We start from the raw sequence: 23,549 nt of genomic DNA on the forward strand, positions 1-23,549 counted from the left end.
GGGTGTGGTGGCGCACACCTATAGTCCCAGCTACTCGAGAGGCTGAGGTGGGAGGATGGCTTGAGGCTGGGAGGTTGAGGCTGCAGTGAGCCAAGATCCCACCACTGCACTCCAGCCTGGGTGACAGAGGGTGACTCTGACTCAAAAGAGAGAGAAAAAAAAAGTAACAAACACAACAGCCTGAGAAGCACGTGGAAGAAAAAGACCACGGATGGTCTACACATCTGGAAATAAACTTCCCTTCAAGAGTTAAACCCAGTCTGCTAAGCAGCATGCAGACGAGTGGGACGAGACAGCAACGCAGTCTGACGAGAACCACAGTGGCTGTCACACTAAATGACGGCCTGGCTGCGCTCTGGATCCCTAGATAATTGTGAACAGTGCTGTGAAACTCACTGACGTAGAAAAGCCCATCACAAAAAGTGAAAAATGGTTAGGAAACTGCATGATAGTATAATCCCCTCTTTTTAGAAAACATGTGAAAGGATATATGACAAAATGTCAACAAGTTACCTCTGGTAGGGGGAACTGTGCCAACTGTGTCTGTTTTAACTGCTCCAATCCCCACACTGTCAATACCCAGCCTGTACGACTTCTTCCCTTGGTGGGGGAAAAGAAGGTCGGACATCAAGGGAGGGAGGAAGCAAAAAGCAAATACTTCTCCCCAAGACCTGCAGCGCTGCCCCACCCGGCTCCCCTGCCCACCGGCTTCCAGCTGCGCTTCCTAGCAATTCGGTTCCCATCCTTCATGCCTGGGGGGCAGTCACAGTGCTGCTACCTTGTCACAGCCACTCGACCCCCGGCCTGATCCATAGTTTTGTCACCAGAAACTGACCTTGACCACAGGTATTGGTGGCTTTAGGCACTGCAGCTCACACCTCACACTTACTATTGGAGAAGCCCCCGATCCTTTTCTCCTGCCTCGTTAAGAAGCCCCCCTGCATGGGTGGGGCCAGCGCCTGGCGTTAGCAGTGGCTGCTCACTCAATGGATGAGTACGCTGAGGGGCTGGACGACGAGGCTTTGTGGTGGCCACGGTGCGACCCTTCCTTTCCTGGAGCATAGGCTTGGCGGGGGCAAGGCTGGCTGCCCCTGGACCCTGGGCACCCACTCCTGTTGCCAAAATCTTACGACGCTTGAGCCTTCTGTGGCGTCCCATTGTGTTCTAAATGCCAAACTGTAAACCGGCTTATAAAAAACCACACGCCTGCTTGAGAGCCTCCGCCTGTGCACCCCACCTTCCCGCCTGCTCGCCAGGGGGCCTTCCCCCTCAGGGTCTCTCCTGGACTCCACTGCCCTCCTTCTCAGGCCTCAGACCAGGCCCCTGCGATGCTCCCAAAGCCTCATCCTGCTGTCTCTCCTCCCACTCGCTGCAGCGCTCAGCCTCATCCCAGGGAACCCGACTGCCTGTCTCCCCAGGCCAGGGCTTCACGGGCGAAGCCACTGCAGCACTGCACAGTCTATCTCTGAGCACAGCTGACTGGACAGGAGGACTGAACTGTCCACATTACCAAAGGCCAATGTATACAGAATGGTTTCTACTTTGCTTCAGTAGGGAACTGAAAACCAACTAAATCCAAGGTGCCTTTTCCAATGCCTGTGACTAAACTTCAAGCCTCACGGCCCCAACACCTGCTGATGGCACCATTTTAACTGAGTTCCATCCCGCAAGTTTCCCGACTGTCCACACTGACTCTCTCTACTCCTGTACACTAAAGAAACAAGCCAGAATAAATGGATAAAAGACAGTGTATGCGCATGCCTGTCCCAGCTGCCCAGAAGGCTGAGGCATGAGAAACGCCTGAACCCGGGAGGCAGAGGTTGCAGTAAGCCGAGATCGCGCCACTGCACTCCAGCCTGGGAGAGAGAGACTCTAAAAAAGTAAATAAATAAATAAAATAAATTAATCTAAAAAACTAAAAAGAGAGTATAAGCTACAAACCTCGGGAAGGAAATACCAGCATGACTTCGGAATAGTCAGACCTAATGGTGTATAAAGTTCTCCCAGCTCCTCTCCACCCACCTCCATCAATCCCACTCTCTCTCTAACCCCCAAGTTCTCTGTTCCTCCAGGTTCCCATAGAACATTTAGTAAACACTAGGGACATGAAAAAGCAGTGACATGGCCCTTGCCCCGTGGCAATTAGACTAGGAAGGGAAAGTCGCAATTGCAAATTTGCCATGCTGACTAGGGCTGAGAGCAATCTGTGATGTCTGTAGTCGGACATCTGACTCACTTAAGGTAAAAACCAGTGAGTGAATTCTGAAGCAGGTAAAGCATTAACTGGTAGGACTGACTTCAGGAGAGGTAAGGGGGAGTTCTGAAAAGCAGTATGCACACAGGTGTGTGATCTCAGGACGCACGTGTCACCAGAGCTTGCAAGACCTTGTAGGAAATGTGGAGCAAGAGAGACGCATCAGATGTTTTTTGAATTGGACTCTGACCCCTTAACTAAAGATAAGGTTTCCGTGGTGAGGTGCGGTTTCTCCCCAGCATGCCCCAGGCTTCAAGGGTAAAAGGTGCTGCAGGTAGTTAGGATGGCTGCTGTCCTAGTACAAGGTCTGCCTCACAGAGGGAGAGCTTAGTCTCACGTTATCCTGCTGGGCAGGACAGCCCTGCACAGCCCCAACGTGGCAGAAAGCATCATACACGACGTGTCAGTTTGCCAGCAAGAAAAGCTGAATCCAACCCTCACCCCATTTGCTCAGCGGGTAATTTTTTGTGTTCCTGATGTTTTTGCAGAAGAAACCAGAAATTCTCTGTACTTGAGTTCCTTCAGGTGAACAGTTAGCCAGGAAACCAGTCCTCTTTGGAGGTTATTTTGGAGTCTCATCTTTTCCAGACATTTTATGATTTAAAAAAAAAAAAAAAATTCTATATGGGTTTTAAAAAAAAAAAAAAAACTGGCTCTCACACAAATTGAAACTGCTCTCCAACATTTTACCCGCGAATTTACCAATGTTTCACATTATATCCACACAAGACCCATGCGTTAACTATGCTTTTTCTTAATGACGTTGCTCGAATAAGCTATTACTAGTTTGCAGTAACTTCGTATAAAGCTTTCATTAGGAGATTTCAAAAAAGGGAGAGCCAACTTTTCCCATATGTACAATCTGGAGAGAAATGACCCCTTCCCCACCCCACCCCCCACATAAAAGATAATAATCTCTGCTAACTAGTCAGTATTTCCTAAAGCAAATACTACAGATGATTCAAAAAATCCAGGCAAAGTCGAAGCAATATATTTTGCAACAATTATTCTTTCAATAAATGACTTGTAAATTCTCTCCCACACCATGTTAGACAGGTAAGCGACGTCACTTCCAAATTTCAACTGTTACATAGAAGATCCAGAATGTCAACACCACTTGCAATCTACACAAGGTTACAAACAACACATACACCTTCAATTCAAAATATCTGAATGAAAGGTTTCATCCCAATTATGGGAAAAAAACTTCCCATCTCACAGGCTGGTTAGAAACTGGTTCTGAATACAGCGTAACATACACAGCAATTCAGATCTTAAGAAACTCAACTGTTGCCAGTTAATACAGTAAGTAGAACTTTATTCAGCTTCACCCTTGTTTCATTTTTCCATATAAGTGATCCTTTCTATACCTTTTAAGGTAAGTAATCACCTCAAGATAATCAGACATCTAAAGAAAACTTTGGTAAACTGGACTATAGTAATTGTATGAAAAAAAAATAGCTCTTAAGATTCCTAACTGCTACAATAGTGTTGATGGGATCAAATCCTAATTAGGATAGAGACCTAATTCATTTTTAAATGTGGGAAATATACAAGATTAAATGCTTAGTTTGATAAAAATAAAGGTTTCACCAACTGTTCTCCATTGCTGAGAAGCCCCCACACTGCCCCACTATGCGTATTCCTAGTATTTCATCCATGTCCTGCTCTGCTGTGCTGCCCTACAAAAAAATCCTTAGGAGGAAAAAAAAAAAATAATCAAAAGGTGTAGTGTGTACTGCTTAAGAACTTAATGTCCAAGACATCTTTAAAGTCCGGGAGTACCTGAAAACCGTGGGTAAACATGGACCATTTTCCTTGCGTATCAACTTTACACTAAGCATCTAACATTCAAAAAGTGCAAAATTTGTACTTAACAGCAAGAATTCCCAAGCTCCTGCCATCCACTGATATTCCATCCTGTTTGAAGTTCTACATTAAAACATGATTACTTTTGCCATAAAACAAAAGTATTACCCTTAAAATATCTATTTCATATATACAAACCACATTATTTTTTATTCTGACAGGTCACAAATTTTGAGCAAGTTCTTCCCTAGGTGACCCTACCTAGCCAAAATGAAGGTGGAGCAAACATTGCTTTAGCTTAACTGCACTAATATTTACACCATGTGACCCTTCTAACCAAATAGAATACTGCTGATCTGCCATAATCAGTTTGTGTGACATGGCTCAAATGTACAAAAATAAAAAGTAGACATAGGGAGAAATTAACCCAATAGATTTCAAATTAAGCAATAGCAAGGCAATTCAAATATTAACATGGCATAAAATTTCCCTATTTTAGCGATTTCCAAATGCTATTTATAAACAAGGGATGAGTTCACTTGCTTAGATATTTGAAATACAACTTTATTCTGATTCTAAACGAAAAGGAATGGGAATGACAGTAACAAAACAAGATTTCACCACTGAATATTGTGATGTGACTGTAGCAGTCTTATATTTGAAACTCAAGGAATCAACTGCGTTCCAAAACAACTAAATATGCAGGTCCAAACAATGAAGGTATTTTTTAAACTGCCACATTCACTCCGAAGCCCACTCATCTCCTTCAGCATCCCACAGATGAAGCACATGTTCCGCTTAGCTAGATAATAATGAGGTGGCACACACGCTGCACCGCTGACATCACAGGACAGCTGCCTATAAAACTAGACTTCTGACGCTGGGCTCCAGCTCCATTCTCACAGGTCATCATCCTCATCCGGGAGAGCAGTTGTCTGAGCAACCTAGACGAAGAGATGAAAAAATGTTAACACTCCAGATCAAAACTGCCAGGAATATACAAGTCAAACGTTATAGCCTAGACAGCAAAGTGGCCGTAATACCTCTAAGTCGTGCTCATACTGCGCTGCCAAAGCTGGGTCCATGACAACTTCCGGTGGGGCAAGAGCAGGCATGGCAACAAATTCCAAGTTAGGGTCTCCAATGAGCTTCCTAGCGAGCCAGAGGAAGGGCTTTTCAAAGTTGTAGTTACTTTTGGCAGAAATGTCGTAGTACTGTTTAAAAGAAAATAATTTTACCTTTTAAAATTCATTAAGATGACGATTTTTCTAGAACATGGCAAGACAAGAAAATGTTAAGATTCTTGGCAAGGCATGGTGGCTCATGCCTGTAATCCCAGCACTTTGGGGGGGGGGGCTGAGGTGGGAGGATTGCCTGAGTCCAACAGTACAAGATCAGGCCTGGGCAACAGAGCAAGACCCCATCTCTACAAAAAAACAAATTAGGTGGGCATGGTCTTGAATGCCTGTGGTCCCAGCTACTCAGAAGGCTGAAGTGGGAGGACTGCTTGAGCCCAGGAGTTCAAGGCTGCAGTGAGCTATGTTCATGACACTGCACTCCCGCCAGGGCAACAGGGCAAGACCCTGTCTCAAAACACAAAGAATATATAAATACACACACGTATCTCAGTTGACCAACCCGGACAACAGTGAAACCCCATCTCTATCATTCTTTAAAAACAATAGTATAAAAAAAGACAAAATTATTTCCTGCCAGCACAGTGGCTCATGCCTGTAATCCCAGCACTTCAGGAGGCCGAGGCAAGTGGATCACTTAAGGTCAGGAGTCGGAGATCAGCCTGACCAACATGGTGAAACCCCGTCTCTACTAAAAAAAAAAAAAAAAAAAAAGTACAAAAATTTGCCAGGCGTGGTGGTACATGCCTTTAATCCAGCTACTAGGGGAGCTGAGACAGGAGAACTGCTTGAACCTGGGAGGCGGAGGTCGCAGCGAGCCCAGATTGCATCACTGCACTCCAGCCTGGGGGACAGAGAGGGACTCCATCTTGGGAGAAAAAAAATCATTTCCATATATAATAGACACTGGTCAATTTCATGGTCTTACATACAATCTCCGCTAAGAGAAATAACTCAGGAAGTTTTAATTTTACACACCTGAAGATTCTTCTTTCGGTGGAAGACAATGGATTTCGCCTTCACTTTCCTGTCCTTAATGTCCACTTTGTTACCACACAACACAATGGGGATGTTTTCACACACTCGCACCAGATCTCTATGCCAGTTAGGCACGTTCTTGTAAGTAACTCTCGATGTTACGTCAAACATGATGATGGCACACTGGGCTGAAAGAAACAGTTGCAGTAATTAGTACACTCAGTTTACCACACAAGTGAAGAATGCTAAGAACCGCAGACTAGGATTCAACTATAGTCTTAGACCTCAACGAGGCAACTAGATCTCTCCCCTCACTTTCAAAGTCTCTTTCAATTCTAAGAACATTAACACAGAACTCTTCCTAAGAAAGATGAGCTGATTCTATCAAATCTCCCTGATAAACTTCACCATTAATACTCCCCTCATCCCCAAAACACTATCTGAAGTAATTAATGCCAAGTGAGATTCGGGAGAACCAAGCTGCCATATTCTGAGGGTAGGGCCTGGAAATAGTCTTCAGAAAGTCTTTAAATGGCCGACTATACTAGGAAATATCATTCCTGTCTTAAAAACTCCAGATAGGCCAAGCGATGTGGCTCATGCCTGTAATCCCAGCACTTTGAGAGGCTGAGGTGGGTGGATCACCTGAGCTCATGAGTTCCAGACCAGCATGGGCAACATGGTGAATCCCCATCCCTACAAAAAAAAAATACAAAAATTAGTCAGGCATAGTGGCAGGTGCCTGTAGTCCCAGCTACTCAGGAGGCTGAGGCTTAGGAGGCGGAAGCTGCACTCCAGGTTGGGCAACAAAGCAAGACCTTGTCTCAAAAAAAAAAAAAAAATTAAATAACCCAGATGAAGTCTATATACTCACCTGCAGGAATAACTATGGTACAGTTAGTAAGGCAAGAAACCACAACTTTTTGGTTAAAGGATTTTTTGGGGGGGGAAATTCTTGTGTTTATATGTACACGTTCAAGAAGAGCAAAAGGCATGGAATGATTCCAGATAATGTGTTATTAGCAACGTGAGGTTCCAGGAGAGATGAGTATTTTGTTTATTCCTCTCTTTTTGGTACAATGAACATTTTCCTTGAGATTTTTAAATCAAACTATTTGAGAAAAATACTCTGCACAACTTACTACAAACAATTTAACAAGAAATCGGCTAGTCTTGTATAACACTTGTTAAGACCTCCGATCTCCTCTGGTCTAGTATCTGGTGTTGCTTTGTAATGGACTAGAAATATTCATTGATCGCCACACCAAACTACACACAAGAACCTAAGTTTTCAAACACTGAAACTGCTGTTAACAGCCTGTTATTGTTTTAAAGATGACTTATAAGTTCCAGTGTAAGTCATAGGTTTTTCTAAACCATGCCTAGCATGACACAGCATGCAACTTTCATAAAATTTTCTCCTCTGCCACCAAAATGGTGGTCAACTCCCTGAAGTCCACGTCTTTTTTTAACCCAGAAATGACACAATTCCCATTACAGTATTAAGCACTATTTGTTGGAACAGACCTGATTTTCTATAACCTTGAAAACTGAAGTACACAAAACCTCTCAAAAACTGTTCAGCAAGTTACAAATGCCTACCTTGGATATAATAGCCATCTCTCAGTCCGCCGAATTTCTCCTGGCCGGCTGTGTCCCATACATTGAATTTAATAGGTCCTCTGTTGGTGTGGAACACTAGGGGATGAACCTCAACACCCAAGGTGGCTAAAACGGAAACGACATGATTGAGTGGATGAATTTACCCATTTCTCACGTATTTCCACAAGCAAGGTTTTCCTGCACATACCTACATACTTCTTCTCAAATTCACCAGTCAAATGACGCTTCACGAAGGTCGTTTTTCCAGTACCACCATCACCAACCAATACAAGCTGTTGGAGAACACATTTGGAAGTAAACCCAAAACACTTCACCTCTCAAGATCCCAGAGTCATGTAACTTTAGCCATCACAGGCTCACTTAAAACAAAGAATATGGATGCGGGGCCCCGTTACAGCCATCGTGGGTCCGGGAGGAGGGACCCGCGAGTCGCACGCGGTCGGACTCGGCCGCCTCCCGCCCCGCAGGGTTACCTACTTTGAACTGGACCTGGGGCTCTCCCTGCGCAGCCATCGCGGCGTTCCTGCGGAGGCAGAGGACGGAGGCGAGCGCTCGCGCGGCCCCGCAGCCCATGGCGGCCCCGCTCCCGCGCCCCCAGCGCCCCACGTGCCCGCCCCACAAAGGCCTCCCGCCCGCGGCGCCATGGCGGCCGGGCCTCGGAGCGGGAAGGCGGCGGGCGGGGCCGGCATCCGGGGCGGCGGGGCGCGGGGAACGGCGGACGGAGGAGTCGGGATAGGGACGGGACTGAGACCGGGACGGGAATGAGAGCGGAGGATGAAACGGGGGTTCGCGGGGGCGGGCGCCGACCCCATGCCCGTCTCCTGCCCCGGCACGGCCGGGCCCGCGCCACCCACCTACTCACAGCCGCCCGCTGTCCCTGGGCCCGCCACCTGCCCCGGCCCTGACCCCGGCTCCGGCCCCTATCCCGCCGCCGCCGCCCCTGTCCCCGCCCGGCCCTGCCCTGCCCGGCCCGCCGCGTCTCACTACCTTCCAGAAGCGTCTCCGCGCCCGTCCGACTGAGGCTGGAAAGATGGCGGAAGCGCAATTCAAACGCCGGAGACGCAGCCGACGCCGGCGCGCGGGCAGGGGCGGGGCCGACGGGGGCGGGGTTGACAAGGGGCGGGGCAACGGCACGGCGCCCGCCCACGTGGCCCGCGCGTGCGCGCGCGCACGCACGCAACCTGGTTCAGTCGGCCGCTGCGGCCGGCGCTGCGCTTAGGGTGGGGCGGGAGGCGCGATGGACCGCGTGGGAGGGCGAGCCGGGAGCGCGCACGCATGCCGGCCCGTGGGGGCCACGTGCGCCGACGCCCAGGGCGGGCTCGGGGGCGCGCATGCGCTGACAGGGAGGCGGCGCGCCCCTGGGCGGGAGTCGTTGGGCGCGGCCGGACTGTCGCGGCCGTGCTACCTCTTGGGTGGGAGGCGGTACTCGCTTGGGCAGACGCGGTCAGGCACGCGGCTTCCAGGCGCTGGCCAGCCAGTCCTTGTCTGTGCCCCGTGGGGTTGGGGTACTTGGGGTCCTGGGGCTTAGGATGGCGCTCGCGTGCGCGCAGGACGGGTGAGTGACAGAACGGATGAATGAATGAAGGGATCCTAGGCTGGGCCTCCAGAGTCAGCCCGCGGCTCTGTCTCTCCAGATCGCAGCCTTCACGCCCCCAGGACCAGGGCCAGTTGGAGAGCGAGGAACCAGAGAGGGATGCCCCCACCCCGGAAAATGGCTACTTATTTTTTTTTAAGAGACAGAGTCTCGGCCGGGTGCGGTGGCTCACGCCTGTAATCCCAGCACTTTGGGAGGCCGAGACGGGCGGATCACGAGGTCAGGAGATCGAGACCATCCTGGCTAACACGGTAAAACCCCGTCTCTACTAAAAAATACAAAAAACTAGCCGGGCGAGGTGGCGGGCGTCTGTAGTCCCAGCTACTCGGGAGGCTGAGGCAGGAGAATGGCGCAAACCCGGGAGGCGGAGCTTGCAGTGAGCAGAGATCCGGCCACTGCATTCCAGCCTGGGCGACAGAGCGAGACTCCGTCTCAAAAAAAAAAAAGAGACAGAGTCTCGCTATGTTGCTCAGGCTGGTCTCGAACTCCCAGGCTCGAACGATCCTCCCGCCTCAGCCTCCCAATTAGCTGGGACTACAGGCGCGCACCACATCCGGGGTAATTTTTTTTTTCTTTTTTTTTTTTTTTAATTTTTAGGGACACCATCTTACTATGTCTCCCAGGTTGGCTTCAGGGGATCCACCCGCCTCGGCCTCCCAAAGCGCCCAGCTTCTCAAAGCGTTTCATAGGTTGGCAGCCTTGGCCGCTGCGTCCTACAAACAAAATGATGAAATTTTGTTTGCAGTCTGGGCGCGTCTTCCAGCCCTAGTTACGAACGCGGACGGAATAAGCGCTCAGCTTCCCAGCCCCGTGTTGGCCTGAAGCTGTAAGACTCCAAACAAGGTTGAGCTAGAGCGACCCCGACTTCCTGGGCGCCCCTGCCGACATGCAGACGGAAAAAGGCTCAAATCAGCGCAGTCAAGCGCCTTAGAAGAGTCCAGCATGGTGAAAGAGTCCCGGTAACCGAGGAGTCCTCCCTGCAGTCCTGGGCACACTTGAGTCCGCGGGGAACCCCAGTGACGCAAATTGGTCACAACGCGGGGGAGAACCGGCCTGCTGGGAACGCAAGTCCGAGCTCCCCCAGAACCCTCAGGGGAACGCCAAGCACCTCTCGCGGGAGAGCAGAATCTAACAGTAAAACGGGAATGCCCATTGCTTGTGACCCTGGATTTCCATTTCTAGGGAGAGGCTCGAGAGTTAAACTCACGCCTCACACATGTGCACAACATTTAATGCTGTATAACATTTAAAAGGATTGACGGTCATCTGTTTCCACAGGTTTAGATAGACGTCAAAAGGATAATGTTGAGAAAAGAAGAAAGAGGTGATAATAGCTTTATAAAGTCTAGGCCACCTGTAATCCCAGCACTTTGGGAGCCCGAGGTAGGAGGATTCCTTAAACCCAGGAGTTCCCAGCCTAGGAGACAGAGTAAGACCCTGTTTTCAAAATTATTACATAAAGCCTAACACTATATGTAACTTTATCTAGAGGGATTATATATATAGTATAATGTCATTTATGTAAGTTTTTTACAAAAACATAAAAGCATATTGGCTATTGGATATATGTATTTTTTTTAATTGCAAGGATATACATACCATATCCTGATGGTTACTGCTTCAAGAAAGGGTAGAAAGGAGTGTGATGGAACTGAGAAGAGGAGTCAAAGAAGACTTTAACTTTACTTGCAATATTCTATTTCTTTTGTTTTTTATTTTTCTTTCTTTCTTTTTTTTTTTTTTTTGAGACAGAGCCTCACTCTGTCGCTCAGGCTGGAGTGCAGTGGTGTGATCTCGGCTCACTGCAACTTCCGCCTCCCAGGTTCAAGCGATTCTCCTGCCTCAGCTAGTTGAGTAGCTGGGATTACAGGCATGCGCCACCACAGCCGGCTAATTTTTTTTATTTTTATTTTTTTATTTTTAGTAGAGACGGGGTTTCATTATATTGGAATAGGTAATCGAGTGGTCACTTTGGTAGCACGTATACCAAAATTGGAATGATACAGAGAAGATTAGCATGCCACCTGCGCAAGGATGACAATTTTTTCTTTTACTTTTTTTCTTTTTTTTTTTTTTTTTTTTTGAGACAGTCTCACTCTTGTTGCCCAGGCTGGAGTGCAGTGCCGTGATCTCATTTCACTGCAAGCTCTGTGTCCCGGGTTCAAGCGATTCTCCTGCCTCAGCCTCCTGAGTAGCCGGGTTTACACGCCCACGACACCACGCCCGGCCAATTTTTGTATTTTTAGTAGAGATGGGGTTTTGCCATGTTTGCTAGGCCTGTCTCGAACTCCTGACCTCAGGTGATCTGCCCGCCTCAGCCTCCCAAAGTGCTGAGATTACAGGCGTGAGCCACCGCACCCAGCCAAGGATGACAATTTTTTTTAATTAATTAGAAAAATTTAAAGAAAAAAGGTAAAGCAAAGGTGACAATATATTAACTACTATACAGTTCTGGGCATTGGAACACCCGTGTTTATACCTTTTGGCATTTTTTTCCCCTACAAAAATACCAAGTGGAAATATGTCAAACCGAGAGTATTAGTTGTTCTAGCACCTGGCCTTTTCAATGGGGCTCTGGCGTGGTATCTCAGCTGTGAGTGTTATTAGCCAGCCCAAGCTCGGAACTTTCTAAAGATCATCTTGCCGGATGTGGTGGCACGCACCTGTTGTCCCAGCGACTATGGAGGCTGAGAGGGGAGGATTGCTTGAGGTCAGAAGGCTGTAGTGAGCTATGATCCCACTTGTGAATAGCTACTGCACTCCAGCCTTGGCAACATAGTGAGACCCATCTCAGAAACAAAGACCACCTTAGGAGCAGAGTGAAAACAGGAAAATATACTGAAATTGTTGTGTTTTGCTTTTTTTTTTTTTTTTTTTTGAGACGGAGTTGCCCAGGCTGGAGTGCAGTGGCGCAATCTCATCTCACTGCAAGCTCCGCCTCCCGGGTTCACGCCATTCTCCTGCCTCAGCCTCCTGAGTAGCTGGGATTACAGGCGCCCGCCACCTTGCCCGGCTAGTTTTTTGTATTTTTTAGTAGAGACGGGGTTTCACCGTGTTAGCCAGGATGGTCTCCATCTCCTGACCTTGTGATCCACCCGTCTTGGCCTCCCAAAGTGCTGGGATTACAGGCTTGAGCCACCGCGCCTGGCCAATTTTTTGTACTTTTAGTAGAGACAGGGTTTCACCGTGTTAGCCAGGATGGTCTGGATCTCCTGACCTCGTGATCCACCTGTCTCGGCCTCCCAAAGTGCTGGGATTACAGGCGTGAGCCACCGCGCCTGGCCTGAAATTGTTTTAGGTATTGTTTTCTCTGCTAAAAACTCCTCTGATTATCAATGGCTTTGCAGTTTGTAGAGATACTTAAACTTTGCCATCCAACATGAATTGCAAACTTGGGCTTAAACTGTAGTTTAAAAAATTGCAGCCAAATACGCAGACTTACCAACTATATGCAGACCTACCAAAAAGTTGCAAAAATAGTACAAGGAATTTCAACGTACCCTTCCCTCTGTTTTCCCTAAATCTTAACATTACTTGCTTTTTCATTTGTCTCTGTCATTTCCTCTCCTCCCTTTCTCTCTCTCCATACATAGGAGTGTGATGGAACTGGGGAGAGAGATCACAGAAGACTTTAACCTTACCTGCAATGTTCCATTTCTTTTTTAAAAATGGTAATCAGGCTGGGTGCGGTGACTCACGCCTGTAATCCCAGCACTTTGGGAGGCCGAGGCAGATGGATCACTTGAGCCAGGAGTTTAGGACCAGCCCGGGCAACATGGCGAAACCCATGTCTCTAAAAAAAACAAGAAAGAAAATTTTTTTTTAAAAGGGTAATCAAAGCAAGGTGAGAATATATTAACCATTTGTACAATTCTGGGTGATGAGAACATCAGTGTTTCTACCTTTTGGCGTTTTTCCCCTACAAGAATCCAGTCCAGGATTACATGTAACGCTTTTAGCTTGTTTCTCAGGCCTCCTTAGTCTCTAGTGTTTTTTAGAGACAGGGTCCCTGTCACACAGGCTGGAGTGGAGTGGCCCAGTCATAGCTCACTGCAGCCTGGAACTCCTGGCCTCAAGGGATCCTCCCACCTCAGCCTGCTAACTAGCTGGGACTATAGGCATGTGCCACCAGGCCCAGCTAATTTTTTTTTTTTTAATTTTATTGTAGCAATGGGGTCTCACTATGTTGCCCCAGCTGATCTCACCTATATACCTGTATGTGATTTTATAAAGATATATTTCGGTGTGTGTATATATATGACTTTTTTTCTCTGAAACGTTTGAGGTAAGTAGCAAACAAGACGCCCTTCGACATATTTCTTAAAACCAAGGACACTCTGTTACATAACCACTGTACACTTATCGAAATCAGGCAGTTAACATTGCTGTAATTTGATTATCTCATCTCGACCCTCAACTGTTAGTTGTCTCACTGATGCCATTTGTCTGGTTTAGGATCCAGTCCATGATTGCATGGAATGTTCGCTTGTCAGCCTCCTTAGTCTCTTTCCATCTGCAAGTCCTTCAGTTTTTCGTTATCTTTCATGACCTTGACACTTTTGCAGAGTTTTTTTTTTGAGATGGAGTCTTGCTCTGTTGCCAGGCTGGAGTGCAGTGGCGTGATCTTGGCTCACTGCAATCTCCACCTCCCGAGTTTTGGCAATTCTCCTGCTTCAGCCTCCTGAGTAGCTGGGACTACAGGCGCACGCCCCCATGCCCACCTAATGTTTGTATTTTTAGTAGAGACGGGGTTTCACCATGTACCATGTTGGTCAGGATTGTCTCGATCTCTTGACCTCATGATCTGCCCTCCTCGGCCTCCCAAAGTGCTGGGATTCAGGCATGAGCCACTGCGTCCGGCTGAGTATTTTTTTTTCCCCCAAGACAGAGTCTTGCTCTGTCGCCAGGCTGGAGTGCAGTGGCGTGATCCCAGCTCACTGCAACCTCTGCCTCCCAGGTTCACTGATTCTTCTGCCTCAGCCTCCTGAGTAGCTGGGATTACAGGTGCCTGCTACCACACCTGGCTAATTTTTGTGGTTGTTGTAGAGACGGGTTTTCACCATGTTGGCCAGGCTGGTCTCAAACTCCTGACCTCAGGGGATCCACCCACCTGGGCCCCCTAAAGTGCTGGGATTATAGGTGTGAGCTGCTGTGCCTGGCCTTGCAGAGTATTTTAGAGGCCGGTTATTTTGTAGGCTGTCCTTTCGTTTGAATTTCTCTGATAATTCCTCATGCTTAGATACAGGCGATGCCGTTTGAGTAGAAAAACCACAAAAGTGATGTTGTGTCCTTCTTAGTGCCTCTGATCAGGAGGCACAGGGTGGATTTTGTTTGTTTGGCAGTGACAGGGTATTTCTCTGTCACCAGGGTTGGAGTGCAGTGGCGAGATCATGACTCACTGCAACCTTGAGCTCCTGGTGTCAAGTGATCCTCCCACCTCAGCCCTCTGAGTAGCTGGAAATACAGGCACGCACCACCACACCCAGCAATTTTTTTTTCTTTTTTGTAGAGATGGGGTCTTGCTACATTGCCCAGGCTTTTCTCAAACTTCTGGCCCCAAATAATTTTCCTGCCTTAACTTCTCAAAGTATGAGATAACAGGCATGAGCCACTGCACGTGGCCCAGAGTGATCTTTTAAAACCATGTCGGCCGGGCTCGGTGGCTCAAGCCTGTAATCCCAGCACTTTGGGAGGCCGAGACGGGTGGATCACGAGGTCAGGAGATCGAGACCATCCTGGCTAACACAGTGAAACCCCATCTCTACTAAAAAATACAAAAAACTAGCCGGGCGAGATGGCGGGCGCCTATAGTCCCAGCTACTCGGGAGGCTGAGGCAGGAGAATGGCGTAAACCCCGGAGGCGGAGCTTGCAGTGAGCAGAGATCCCGCCACTGCACTCCAGCCCGGGCGACACAGCGAGACTCCGTCTCAAAAAAAAAAAAAAAAAAAAAAAACCATGTCAGAGGCTGGGCGTGGTGGCTCACACCTGTAATTCCAGCACTTTGGGAGGTCAAAGCAGGTGGATCACAAGGCCAGGAGTTCAAGACCAGCCTGGCCAACGTAGTGAAACTCCGTCTCTACTAAAAAAACTTTGTATATATCAGATCATCCTCCTCCACTCATAAAACCCTGCAGTGGTTTTCTATCTGTCTCACTTAGATCCATGAAATCTGTAGTCTGGGAGGTACTATGGGCTCTAGCTCATGCCTACCTCGCCTACCTCGTCTCCTGCCTCTCCCCCTATAGCCTCACAGGACTTTCTGTATCTTACCCCAGTCAAATTTGTTCCTGCCACAGGGCCTTTGCACTTACTGGTCCCGCTGTTTAAAATTATCTTCCCTTGGCTGGGCGCGGTGGCTCATGCCTGTAATGCCAGCACTTTGGGAGGCTGAGGCAGGCAGATCACTTGAGGTTAGGAGTTCAAGACCAGCCTGGCCAATATGATGAAACCTCATCTCTACTAAAAATACAAAAATTAGCCAGGTGTAATGGCACACGCCTGTAATCCCAGCTACTTGGGATGCTGAGGCAGGAGGATCACTTCAGCCTGGCAGGTGGAGGCTACAGTGATCCATGATCGTGCCACTGCCCTCCAGCCTGGGCAACACAGCAAGACCCTGTCTCAAATAAACAAGTAAATAAAATGCTCTTCCCCACCCATCTTAGCCTGGCTGGCTCCTTCTCACCTTTCAGGCCCCTAACCACCCCCAGGCTTTCTCCACCTCAGCACCCATTTTCTTTACTTCAGAGCACTTATTGAGAACATATCGCTTAATTATTTACATGCTCGTTTTTCAGTCTTTCTTTCCTTCACTAAAATAAGTGGCATACCATGTCATGACATTCGAAGTATCTAGTGCAGCACCTGTCACATAATGTATGCTTAAACAATATTTATTGAAATATTGAATGAATTAGTCTTTTTTTGGTTTGTTTTGTTTTTTAGAGACGCAGTCTTGCTCTGTTGCCCGGGCTGGAGTACAGTGGCATGATCATAGCTCACGGCAGCCTCAAATTCCTGGGCTCAAATGAACCTCTTGTCTTAGCTTCCTGAGTAGCTTGGATCACAGGTGTTTGCCTCCTGGGTGAATGAATGACTCTTGACCCCTTCTGAATACAGAAAGAGGAATGAGACACAGCAGCATTATATTCTAATAAGAATAATAGGCCAGGCCTAGTGGCTTAGGCTTGTAATCCCAGCACTTTGGGAGGCTAAGGCAAGTGGATCACCTGAGGTCAGGGGTTCGAGACCAGCCTGGCCAAAATGGTGAAACCCCATCTCTACCAAAAATACAAAAAATTAGCCGGGCTTGGTGGCAGGTGCCTGTAATCCCAGTTACTCGGGAGGCTGAGGCAGAAGAATTGCTTGAACCTAGGAGGTACCTGGGAGGCGGAGATTGCAGTGAGCTGAGATCGAGCCACTGCACTCCAGCCTGGGCGACAGAGCAAGACTCTATCAAAATAAATAAATAAATAAAAATAAACAAATAAATAATAATAAATGTGCAGGCCTATTGAATGTTGATAATGGTACTTCATGGCAAAGACTAATCTATGCATACACTGCACTCCAGCCTGGGTGACAGAGCATGACCCTAATTCAAAAAAAAATTTTTTTTTTTTTGAGACGGAGTCTCGCTCTGTCGCCCAGGCTGGAGTGCAGTGGCCGGATCTCAGCTCACTGCAAGCTCCGCCTCCCAGGTTCACGCCATTCTCCTGCCTCAGCCTCCCGAGTAGCTGGGATTACAGGTGCCTGCCCACCTCGCCCGGCTAATTTTTGTATTTTTAGTAGAGATGGGGTTTCACCGTGTTGGCCAGGATGGTCTCGATCTCCTGACCTCATGATCCGCCCGCCTCGGCCTCCCAAAGAAAAAATTTTTTTTTGATGTAAATATAAAGACTGGCCGGGTGCAGTGGCTCGCACCTGTAATGCCAGCACTTTGGGAGGCCGAGACAGGTGGATCACGAGGTCAGGAGATTGAGACCATCCTGGCTAACAAAGTGAAACTCCATCTCTACTAAAAATACAAAAAATTAGCCAGGGGTGGTGTCGGGAGCCTGTGGTCCCAGCTACTAGGGAGGCTGAGGCAGGAGAATGGCATGAACCCAGGAGGCAGAGCTTGCAGTGAGCCGAGATGGCACCACTGCACTCCAGCCTGGGTGAGAGTGTGAAACTCCATTTCAAAAATAAATAAATAAATAAAATAAAATAAAGGCTGGATGCAGTGACTTATGCCTGTAATCCCAGCACTTTGGGAAGCTAAGGTGGGAGGATCACTTGAATCCAGGGGTTCAAAGCCAACTTGGGCAACATAGTGAGATCCCATCTCTATAATTTTTTAAGTTTTTGTTGTTGTTGTTGTCTGTTTTTTGAGATGGAGTCTCGCCCTGTTGCCCAGGCTGGAGTGCAGTAGCACCATCTTGGCTCACTGCAAGCTCCGCCTTCCAGGTTCATGCCATTCTCCTGCCTCAGCCTCCTGAGTAGCTGGGACTACAGGTGCCCGTTACCACGCCTGGCTAATTTTTTGTATTTTTAGTAGAGACAGGGTTTCACCGTGTTAGCCAGGATGGTCTTGATCTCCTGACCTCATGATCCTCCTGCCTGGGCCTCCAAAAGTGCCGGGATTACAGGCGTGAGACACCGTGCCTGGCCCTTAAATTTTTAATAAAAATTTTAAACTGAATTGTTTATAATCTTTAAAATTTTTATTTTATTTTGTTTTTTTTAGACAGAGTCTCATTGTGTCACCCAGGCTGGTGTATAGTGGCACAATCTCAGCTCACTGCAACCTCCACCTCCTAGGTTCTAGTGATTCTCCTGCCTCAGCCTCTGGAATAGCTAGGACTACAGGTATGTGCCACTATACCTGGCTAATTTTTGTATTTTTAGTAGATACGTGGTTTCACCATGTTGGCCAGGCTGGTCTCGAACTCCTGACCTCAGGTGATCCCTCTACCTCGGCCTCCCAAAGTGCTGGGATTACAGGCATGAGTCACCGTGCCCAGCCTATAATTTTTTTTTTAATTAAAAAAATTTTTAAAAAACTTTAAGGCCGGGCGCGGTGGCTCAAGCCTGTAATCCCAGCACTTTGGGAGGCCGAGACGGGCGGATCACGAGGCCAGGAAATCGAGAGACGATCCCGGCTAACACGGTGAAACCCCGTCTCTACTAAAAAATACAAAAAAAAAAACTAGCCGGGCGAGGTGGCGGGCGCCTGTAGTCCCAGCTACTCGGGAGGCTGAGGCAGGAGAATGGCGTAAACCCGGGAGGCGGAGCTTACAGTGAGCTGAGATCCGGCCACTGCACTCCAGCCTGGGTGACAGAGCAAGACTCTGTCTCAAAAAAAAAAAAAAAAAAAAAAAAAAAAAACTTTAAATAAATATTTAAAAAATAAAAAATAAAGATGAGAATATTGCTGAGTGTACTCTTTGGTGGCCTATATGAAACAGAACCTTCAAGGGTGTCGTCTCACCTGTGCTGGGGTGAATCAGAACATGCTTTCTATCTGAACTCATTGACAGCATTTTAAGATTAGATGATTTTACGTCTAGAAATTCTTTGATCCCCCTCCATGGAAAAGGTTGATTCTAATTAATGTCTCCTTGAGTGTGGGCTGGACTTAGCGACTTAGTTATAACAAGCGGAATATGTCATAATGGACAGTGTGTTACTTTGGAAACTGGGTCACAGAAGCTCTGTGGCCAGAATCACTGACTCTGTGGGGCCCAGTCACCGTATTATAAGGACAAACACAGTCCTATGGACAGGTTCTTGTGACAAAAATCTGAAGTCCCCTGCGAAGAGCCTCTATAAACATGCCAGCCAGCCATTGTGGTGGCTCATCCCTGTAATCCCAGCACTTTGGGAGGCCAAAGCAGGAGATTTACTTGAACCCAGGAGTTTGAGTCCAGCCAGGACAACATAGTGAGACCCTGTCTCTACAAAAAATAAAAATAAAAATATTTAGCTGGGCATGATGGCCTATGTCTATAGTTCCAGCTACTCAGGAGGCTGAGGCCAGAGTATTGCTCAGGCCCAGGACATCAAGGCTATGGTGAGCTGTGATCCTGCCACTGCCCTCCAGCCTGAGCAACACAGAGAAACCTGGTCTCAAAACGGCAAAGCAAAGCAAAACAAACCAGAAAACCTGCCAGCCACATGAGCGCGCCATCCTGAAATCAAATCTTCCAGCACCGGTCAAGCCTTCAGGTGACTCTATAGCCTTAGCTGACACCTTACCTGCAAATTTCACGAGACCTGGATCCAGTGAAGTCACACAGAAACTGTGAGATAAAAAGGGTTGATTGTTGTTCAAGCCATTAACGTTTAGAGCACTTTGTTACACAGTAATAGATAACTAATATGAAAGAAAAGGATATTTCACATAAAATCCAGGTATCTGAATTCCTTTGAAAATCATAATAAGATTGGGAGGCATCGAGCCTCATTTCTTGTGTGGCTACAGACTTCTGGAGGTACATAGCCACTGCCCCCTATAGACGGGGCAAATGCTGCCAGCTGCCATTGCCCCCAGCCCACCATTCCCTGTTAAATCTCAGACAGGCGCAGGCCTCAAAGCATTTGCGTCTTGTGATCTGATGCTCAGCCTGTGCTGCATGTTTGCTTATCTGCCTGAGCCCTGAGTTGTTTGAGTTACGAAACTACTGAGTCTAAGACAGAGGGATGAAACGTGCAGATGTATTAGTTCACCCACCTAATATTTATTGAGCATCTGCTGTGTACCAGGCACTCTCCAGGGACTGGGACATTGAGTAAAACAGACAAAAAAATGAACCTGAGAATTAAGTAACATCTATGAAGTAGTGATAATTACTAAGGTAAAAAGTAAAGCAGTTAAAGAAAATACAGGCCAGTCTCACAACTGTAATCCCAGCACTTTGGGAGGCTGAGGTGGGTGGATCACTTAAGGCCAGGAGTTAATGACCAGCCTGGGCTGGTGAAACCCTATCTTTACAATATATGCAAAAATTAGCTGGGTGTGGTGGTGCGTACCTGTAGTCCCAACTACTCAGGAGGCTGAGACAGGAGAGCTGCTTGAGCCTGCAAGGTGGAGGTTGCAGTGAGCTGAGATCACGCCACTGCACTCTAGCCTGGGTGACAGAGAGTGAGACTCTGTATAAAAAAGAACATACAGGCCGGGCACAGTGGCTCATGCCTGTAATCCCAGCACTTTGGGAGGCCGAGGCGGGTGGATAACCTGAGGTCAGGAGTTCAAGACCAGCCTGGCCAACATGGTGAAACCCCGTTTCTACTAAAAATACAAAAACTAGCTAGGCGTGGTGGCGAGCACCTGTAATCCCAGCTACTCGGGAGGCTGAGGCAGGAGAATCGCTTGAACCCAGGAGACAGAGGTTGCAGTGAGCTGAGATTGCACCACTGCACTCCAGCCTGGGCAACAGAGGGAGACTCCGCCTGAAAACAATCAATCAAACGAAAAACATACAGAAGGTCAAAGGAAGGAGGTGGTTGTGCAGGTCGGGTGGCCAAGAGACCTTCCCTAAGACGGTAATGTTTGAGCAGAGACCCGCAGAAGGCGAGGGAAGGAGCCATGCAGATATTCGGAGGAAGAGAATTCCAGCAAGAGGGAGGGGCGAGTGCAAAGGCCCCAAGGCGAGAGACTGCCTGGAGCTGTCCAAGGACAGCAAGGAACCCAGCTGGCTGAGGCAGGTGCACACAGGAGAGGAAGAGGAGGGCAAGGAGGGCTCAGCCAGGTGCAGAGGGGCGAACATGCTGGCTTTGTTGTGGAAGCTTGGGGTGAGGGTGAGGGCAAGGAGCCTCTGCTGTGGTCTGAATGTTTCCTCCCCCAAAACTCATCTGTTCTGATCCTAACCCTGAAGGTGATGGTACTAGGAGGTAGGACCTTTGAAAGGTGATTAGGTCAGGAGGGTGGAGCCTTCATGAATAGGATTAGTGCCTTTGACAAAGGGACCCCAGGGAACTCCCTCATCCCTTCTACCACCTGAGTTCAAGACCAGCCTGGGCAACATGGCAAAACCCTGTCAATGAATGAATATTAAAAATTCTTAATTTTGACTGGGCGCAGTGGCTCAAGCCTGTAATCCCAGCACTTTGGGAGGCTGCAGTGGGCAGATCACAAGGTCAAGAGATCGAGACCATCTTGGCCAACACAGTGAAACCCCATCTCTACTAAAACTACAAAAATTAGCTGGGCAAGATGGCGCACGGCTGTAATCCCAGCTACTCGGGAGGCTGAGGCAGGGGAATCGCTTGAACCCGGGAGGCAGAGGTTGCAGTGAGCCAAGATCGCACCACTGCACTCCAGCCTGTGCGACAGAGCGAGATTCTGTCTAAAAAAAAAAAAAAAAAAAAAATTCTTAATTTTGTGCATGGGACAATATAATTTACAACTTTGTGTGTTTTCATTGCTAGTACTTTTATTTCTGTATATGTTGTTGTTAAATAAACTTTATTATTAATTCATTTATTGGGTGTATTTTTCTGGGTTCTTTGACTATTTCCACATATCACTGTTTTTGGTAATCTTTTCTTTTAAAGTATATTTAACAATACATCTATGAATGATATAATCTATAATTCACTGTTTTCAATTTATCAAATCCAGTGGAGACTATAACAGTGAAAAGTCTATGAACCAGAAGGCAGCATCTTTGAACCAGACAGTGGGTCCTCTGCAGACAGCCTATGTGCTGGTGCCTTGATCTTGGACTTCCCAGCCTCCAGAAGTACGAGAAAGGAGTTTCTGTTGTTGATAAGCCACTCCGTCTATGATATTCTGTTATAACAGCCTAAACAGAATAAGACAACCGCTGCTGTTAGGGACAACGGTAACGTCTTTTTATTTTTTATTTTTTATTTTGAGATGGAGTCTCACTTTGTCACCCAGGCTGGAGTGCAGTGGCACAATCTTGGTTCACTGCAACCTCCCTCTCCTGGGTTCAAGGGATTTTCTTGCCTCAACCTCCTCAGTAGCTGGGATTACAGGTATCTGCCACCATGCTTGGCTAATTTTTGTATTTTTAGTAGAGATGGGGTTTCACCATGTTGGCCAGGCTGATCTCGAACTCCTGACCTCAAGGGATTCAACCTCCTCAGCCTCCCAAAGTGCTGGAGTTACAGGCATGAGCCATGGCGCCCAGCCAGTAATGTCTTTCATTCGGTGTTACCTGTCACTTTAGGAGAATCTAGTCTAATTAAGGAGGACAGAAAAAAACGTAAGAAAACGTAAGAATATTTTAGAACTTCTCAAAGGTTGAGAGATGCCTGGGACACTTCACAGACATAGAGTTCCAAAATATACCTATTACATTTTCCACTATATAGGTCAATTTTCAGTATTATATTTAGGGTTTCAAAAATTGTGGACCATTTCGAATGCTTGCTTTTAATAAGTTGACTCTTCTAAGATATACCAACACCCAGTGCAACATAACTGTGCTGTTCATAAGATAATTATAGGGTACCATCAGCTTCCCGGGGCTGCCATAGCAAAATACCACACACTGGTGCCTTAAAATAACAGAAATTTATTCTGTCACAGTTCAGGAGGATAGAAGCCTGAAATTGAGGTGTGGGAGGGCTGTGGCCCTCTGGCATCTTGAGGGGAGACTCTGTCCCATACCTTTCTCTTAGCCTCTGGCATTGCGGGCAACCCTTGGTTCTCCTCAGCTTGTGGACACATCACTGCAGTCACATGGCAGTCTTCTCCCTGAGTGTCTCCCTGTCTCCTGTGAGTGTGAGGTTTCTCTGACTCTGTGTATCTCTGTCTCTGTCTTTCCTTAGAAGGACTCCATACACCAGATCGGGGTCCACCCTGATGACCGCATCTGAACTCTATTACCTCTATAAAGACCCTATTTCCAAAATAAGCCACATTCACAGGTAGAGGGGAGAAGAACTTCAACACATCTTTGAGAGGACACAATTCAACCCACAGCACAGGTTTTAGAAATATGTATATAGTGGCCAGGCACTTGGTGGCTCACGCCTATAATCCCAGCACTTTGGGAGGCCTAGGCAGGTGGATCCCTTGAGGTCAGGAGTTTGAGACCAGCCTGGCCAACATGGTGAAACCCCATCTGTACTAAAAATACAAAAACTAGCCAGGTGTGGTGGTGGGTGCCTGTAATCCCAGCTACTTGCAAGGCTGAGGCA

The 23,549-nt window shown here is 47.6% G+C and overlaps 2 protein-coding genes, 1 long non-coding RNA gene and 1 other non-coding gene across 5 annotated transcripts in view; 2 read left to right on the forward strand and 2 right to left on the reverse strand.

Moving 5' to 3' along the window:
- Positions 1-3,223: 3,223 nt before the first annotated feature.
- On the reverse strand, positions 3,224-8,928 carry LOC105490533 (RAN, member RAS oncogene family). 2 transcript variants are annotated; one of them, XM_011756276.3, is made up of 7 exons: positions 8,788-8,928; positions 8,278-8,323; positions 7,988-8,072; positions 7,780-7,905; positions 6,178-6,365; positions 5,107-5,277; positions 3,224-5,007 (listed from the first exon to the last, which is right to left on the reverse strand). In XM_011756276.3, the coding sequence occupies exons 2-7, from the start codon at positions 8,311-8,313 to the stop codon at positions 4,963-4,965; spliced, it is 651 nt and encodes a 216-aa protein (XP_011754578.1). In that variant the 5' UTR covers positions 8,314-8,323; positions 8,788-8,928; the 3' UTR covers positions 3,224-4,962. The 2 variants fall into 2 exon arrangements, with proteins under 2 accessions (XP_011754578.1, XP_011754579.1); XM_011756277.3 differs by lacking the exon at positions 8,278-8,323 and having other exon boundaries at positions 8,788-8,848.
- A 1,070-nt stretch (positions 8,929-9,998) lies between these two features.
- Positions 9,999-19,036, reverse strand: LOC139356598 (uncharacterized). Its single transcript, XR_011608650.1, has 3 exons — positions 18,868-19,036; positions 13,036-13,187; positions 9,999-10,107 (listed from the first exon to the last, which is right to left on the reverse strand). It is a non-coding gene; the product is annotated as an uncharacterized lncRNA (long non-coding RNA).
- LOC112428166 (U6 spliceosomal RNA) lies at positions 11,357-11,463 on the forward strand. The gene has a single exon (XR_003020071.2). It is a non-coding gene; the product is annotated as a U6 spliceosomal RNA (small nuclear RNA).
- Positions 19,037-19,133: 97 nt separating the features above from the next.
- Positions 19,134-23,549, forward strand: part of LOC105490531 (syntaxin 2) — a 72,404-nt gene continuing 67,988 nt past the window's right edge. Inside the window, exon 1 of the mRNA XM_011756273.3 lies at positions 19,134-19,604. The gene's annotated coding sequence lies outside the window, so the exon portion shown is untranslated. The remainder of the gene's footprint in view (positions 19,605-23,549) is intronic.

Source organism: Macaca nemestrina, chromosome 10 (assembly GCF_043159975.1).
Source record: "Macaca nemestrina isolate mMacNem1 chromosome 10, mMacNem.hap1, whole genome shotgun sequence".
Classification (NCBI taxonomy): Eukaryota; Metazoa; Chordata; class Mammalia; order Primates; family Cercopithecidae; genus Macaca; species Macaca nemestrina.

Excerpts from the sequence above, each read along its gene's own strand:
- LOC105490533 (XM_011756276.3), bottom strand. The coding sequence starts at position 8,313 with ATGGCTGCGCAGGGAGAGCCCCAGGTCCAGTTCAAA. Across the intron at positions 8,073-8,277 it reads AGCCCCAGGTCCAGTTCAAA|CTTGTATTGGTTGGTGATGG; the intron begins GTAGGTAACCCT and ends GTTCTCCAACAG. Across the intron at positions 6,366-7,779 it reads AGATGGCTATTATATCCAAG|CCCAGTGTGCCATCATCATG; the intron begins GTAGGCATTTGT and ends TGTTTCTTTCAG.